This window comes from Eptatretus burgeri, chromosome 2 (assembly GCF_056783735.1).
Source record: "Eptatretus burgeri isolate ZD-2024b chromosome 2, Ebu_testis_v1, whole genome shotgun sequence".
In the NCBI taxonomy this organism is placed as follows: Eukaryota; Metazoa; Chordata; class Myxini; order Myxiniformes; family Myxinidae; genus Eptatretus; species Eptatretus burgeri.
In genome coordinates, this window is record NC_140962.1 from 63,379,140 (window position 1) to 63,384,139 (window position 5,000).

Here is a 5,000-nt window from a genome sequence, read left to right on the forward strand (position 1 = left end):
TTATGATTAATATAATGATCAGCATTGTGGCATGTTTTGATAGTTTATTTAACAGTAATAATTAAACTATAATTATTAGATAAAGTACACTGAAACGTCTCCACCTCAGAGTGTGCATAAATGTCTGGAATTTGCTGGAAGATTCAACCTCTATCCATAATGCTCAAGTAAAATTCCAGAAGGATGATGTAATTTTGTCGGCTCGTTAAATTGAGATCCTTGCGGTAATGATGTCATGGATGGGACAGTCATGGGGTAATATTAGCCAGTGCTGAACCACAATTTTGCTGATGAGTGAACAATCTTGAACCTTTCCCAGTGAGTTTAAAAGACACCAGCCTTGCTTCTCGGATTCATGTTTCAGCCACTTGGAGAGAGGTGTTTTCTGTTTTTTTTTTCTGGCATCTGTAAATCAAGTTGTGCACCAAAATTAAATCTGCAATTGAACTTTTAATTTTTAGACCCATTTAGTCTGCACTGTTGCTTGGGCTCATTCATAATTTTAACACTTCAATCAACACTCTATTGTAAAAGGCACCACCATGGGGTGATTGGTCTGACACTGAGCACTTCTTCATTCATATTGCAGTGCAAGGCTGCAGGGTAGCATTATTGGCTGAGGGCACTGGCTGTGCCACTGATGCAATGCCCTCTGTAGGTTGGAAAGGAATTTGGAATTTGGCTTGGGTGCCAGCGATAGCTCACCTACTCTTCGTGAAGATCACCATGGGATCTTTAACATCCACCAACGAATGCCAGCAGACGGGGCACCCGTTTCACGTCCACTCGAGGGACGGTGCACACAATGATGAATCACCTTGCTTGTGAAACACCGGGATGATAGTATATAGCTTGGTTGGTATTCAAACCCAGGGTAGACAGCTTAGAATGAGCTTGCATACCTCAAGGCCATCCTATCAGCCCATTTTGAGCACTGAGTAGTCTTCATCTTGTATATTGGATGCAACATGAAAAAATATATATGAAGAGGAAATTTTCCCAATAATCATGGAAACTGCAATTGTCCAAATATAAATGCCGTGATTCAAACAGGATAACAGGTTGTATGCATTCGTTTAAAGTGTGTCAGGGGAGAGTGTGAGAGGGAGGTGAGCTTGCAATGTGTAGTGAACCACTGAGCAGGAGTGGCATGGTGGGAATACGAGGAAGCAGGAGCATAGCAAAGATTGGTAGCACCCAGGGTCGGGAACTTACCTTGCTCCCCCTCTGTTTCAGTTCTGCTGTTGAAACACATCCTGGCTTCAATAGCAGAACTGAAACCCTTCGTCAGATTAGCATACCTCAATGGTTAATGCCAGAAACTTCAGGTTCTCATCGCTTCCCACAGTGGTTAGCATACTTCAATCAACGTCAATCCATTGTTCTACCTGTCCACCAATGGTGATCGACACTAGCCTTCATGACCAAGGCTCGTTCTTAATTCTGCACTGTAAAAAATTTTACGTTGTTTTCTATTACAAGGTGTTTCATAAAAATGCAACCCAAAGTTGTTTTTATAATTTTGGATTTTCCATTGAAACAACATGAAACTTATACAATCAGAATCATCATAATATGTAGAATAAAGCAACACACAAAAATAAAACTAGTGCTTTCACAGGACAGTTCACAAATATGTTCTAAATGGCTGCCCTGCTGCAGCAGGCACAAGTGGATCCTCCTGATGGAGTTGTTGATAACTTGGCTGCATTCCTCAACCAGATTAGCTTTGATGTTGGTGGCAATTGCATTTTTGAGTCCTCAATAGTCTGAGCCCTGAGGTCTCCCCTAGTATACTATCCTTCAAGTAACCCCAAAGATTGAAGTCAAGGTGGGTTGAGATCTGGAGAATATTGTGCCCATTCAACACCTGTCCTTCCAGAGATGATCCAATCACTGAATTTCTGTTGTAGCCACTGTATCGATTTGTTGGAAGTGTGAGATGTGGGCCCATTTTTCTGAAACCATTGCCCAGCCCCGTTGATGTGGCACTTCCTTGCTAATGCATCCCAGAACTTCTGGATACTTTCAAGTACCGTTCAGGTTACCAATTTCCCTTCTTCATCTTGAAACCAGAAATGCCCAATGATGCCAGATTTGCTTCCGGAAACCCATGCAGTGCATTACTGGCTGTGCAACAGCCTTTCAAGAACTTCATCAGAACTATAACCCCAAACACATTGTATTTGGAGTTAACATGACCCCTTCGAAAGTGAGCCTCATCAGAAAGCCACACATTACTCAGAAAATTTGGATTCCTACGTATGTTTGTCCTCAAAATATTCACACATCGTCACACGAAGTTGTTTATCATTATCTGTTAGTTTTTGTTTCACTTGAATGCAATACCAGTACATTTTTAGTTCCTGCTTCAGAATTATTTGTGTACTTCATAAAGATAAGTTCAATTCTTGAGATCGATGATTCAGCGATTTCCTGGGGCTCCTCAAAACTGCTTCATGGACTGCTTCAATGTTTTCTCGTGATCTTGCAGTCCTCATGTGACCAGACTTTGAACAATTAAGATCTTGTTACTGTCTGTCCCATGGGACTTAAACCTCTTTATTTATAAAAAAATATATAGACTTATCTGAGGTTTATCTGGTCTCAAACTTCTTTCTGAATAGTGTTTGAGTTTGTTCAAATGACTTTGTGGCACAATAAGGCTCCACAATAAAGATCCTTTGTTCAATTGTCCATGCCATCTTCAAAATTAACAGGATGTCTCTCTGATGTTTGCAGTTTTTCCTCCAAACGATGCTTCATACAAACCTGCAATAAACATTTTTTGTATTAAAAAATAATAATGTCACATATAGTAACTCTAATAAGGTTTCCTTTTTAATGAAACACCCTGTATCACTCTTGTATAAGGAACTTCTACATAATACAAATGTATGCATAAAATGTGCGATAAGGTGTAGAGTATTTGTTAAAGAAAATAAAGTGAGGGGAGAGAATGTAAAAGAAAAGAGAAGGGATGGTATGGGTGTGCTGAAGCAGGAAGGAGAGAAATGGAAAGAGGTCAGTGGGTGGCAGGAGTAAGGTAATTAGAGTGAAGGCGGATATATGTGGCATGTTCGGAAGGAAAGGGGAGTCAACAATGTACCACATATTGCATGTGTAAAATTTTACAATTTACTTTTTGCAGAGAACCTCATGATGCCCATTCCAAAAAGAATCAAAGTTGTCTTTACGCCAACAATTTGCAAGCTTCATTGCTCTGGGGAGAACTGCAGAACGAACTGCTCCAAAGGCAATGTTACTACAATTATCTCTGAAGATGGTCAGACGATCTTTCCAGAAAAAGGCGCAGGGTTCAGAGTGTGTATGTATTTTATTTTTTTTTACCCTCGCATCTATATTACTTCGCTGATTGGTTTAATAAAAAGTCCGCATGTTAGACTTCACAAACATATTGCATGTCTATCTGTGAATGTCAGTGAGGATGTAAAATGAAGTAAAACCGTGAAAAAGGATATTTTATAACACGTAATTGTTGTTGGTGTTTGTGTGCTCCTCTCACATGGGTTGATGAATGCATGTCTTTCATATAGTAGTTTGTTTATTTAGTGCAGTGAGATAAAATAAATTGCTGTGAATATAGGACTTTCAGAATGATGTATGAATGCAAAACGAGGCTTTTAGCACATGCACTGTGTGTGCATTTTCAGTGACTCCCTTCTGCTAGCCGGGCACTTTTAACCTGTCGCCGTTCGGGTGAAATCTGGAAGTCAAATTGACTTTTGAAAATGATTTTTAGCATTTAAACGAAAGAGTGAAAATTATGAAATGGTTAATCATAATTGTTGTGTTCCTGGATGCATTTCAAACTCATGAAACATAGAAAATACGAGAAATATCTGTGGATGAGAGGTGCCGAGTACCTAACATTTCCTATTAATACAAGTGAGTGGTTGCAGTCACACATATACACACAAACAAACACACACACGGACAGATGGGGGCTTCTCCTTTTTGCAATAGATGCAAAAGTATGGTATAATTTCTCTTGTGGCCCCAGAACCAAACAAAAATATAGATTGATAATAGCCCACAAAGTTCCCACAGCTCCCACTCCCCTTCCTCACCCACTGCCCCCTCCCACCACTAACTTGAATAAGAGTAAATATTTTAGTAGTTATGATTTCAAACTTACCCTGTGGATTCACAAGCCCCAGACATGACCCTCCCATCAGTGGTGTCCCAGACCAGACATGGTGTCTCCCTCAGGGAAGTCTGCTTGTTATATCTGGCTCTCACATAAATATAGCTGGCACAAGATTTGTGTATTTTCATGTCACGAAGATGTTCTTTGTCGACAAGTTGGTAACCATTATTTTGTTGGTAGTGATGCTCAGCATCGTCTTTCTAATTGCAGATGTCCATTAAATAAATCACCAAACCTGCCATGTTCAGAGGAGGCACTCCCGCAAGGTTCAAAGTCCACTCCCTGGCAGCAATTGTTTAGTGTTGGGGTAGCAAGTGCCCATCCACAGTTATTCAGGCCTTGCACCAGTCCACGTCGTTGGGAGTCTGCATTACTGGCAGCTGCCAGATCTCAGAAAGGTCTCCAACTCATTTGTTTTGCAGAGGCACTCCAAGTATTGTCGGGTTCTTTTAGAAGTTCTGTAAGCCATTTTAAGTAACAACACTTGTATTGCATGCACAATATACATTAGTGTGCCCCAATGACCACTGTTGATAGGGGTTTCTGCGCATGCACGCAAAGCGTTTTTCGGCGGATTACATAGTTTCTAAAATCGCCAAACTGTTGATCATTCTTGGGCACTCAAATGCAATCAACTACTTAAATAACATTGAACTCAGACGTTAACCATGTTGAACATTTCATTTTGTACAATTACAAGATTATATGCAAAGATGCAGAAGAATTGGATGTCAGCTTCTTGAAGGTGGACACATGATCCTCAGAGATTATGGCACGTGCGAGAAGGAAGGAATGGGCGACCAGGGTACGGAGGCACATGTGTTGTACT

The 5,000-nt window shown here is 40.4% G+C and overlaps 1 protein-coding gene across 4 annotated transcripts in view; it reads left to right on the forward strand.

Annotated features, from left to right (window-relative positions):
* LOC147032174 (latent-transforming growth factor beta-binding protein 1-like) overlaps window positions 1–5,000 on the forward strand; it is a 293,202-nt gene that overhangs the window by 22,587 nt on the left and 265,615 nt on the right. For all 4 annotated transcript variants that reach the window (XM_085869539.1, XM_085869540.1, XM_085869541.1 and 1 more), the window contains exon 5: window positions 3,152–3,328. In XM_085869539.1, the coding sequence (XP_085725665.1) occupies window positions 3,152–3,328 (177 nt within the window). The remainder of the gene's footprint in view (window positions 1–3,151; window positions 3,329–5,000) is intronic.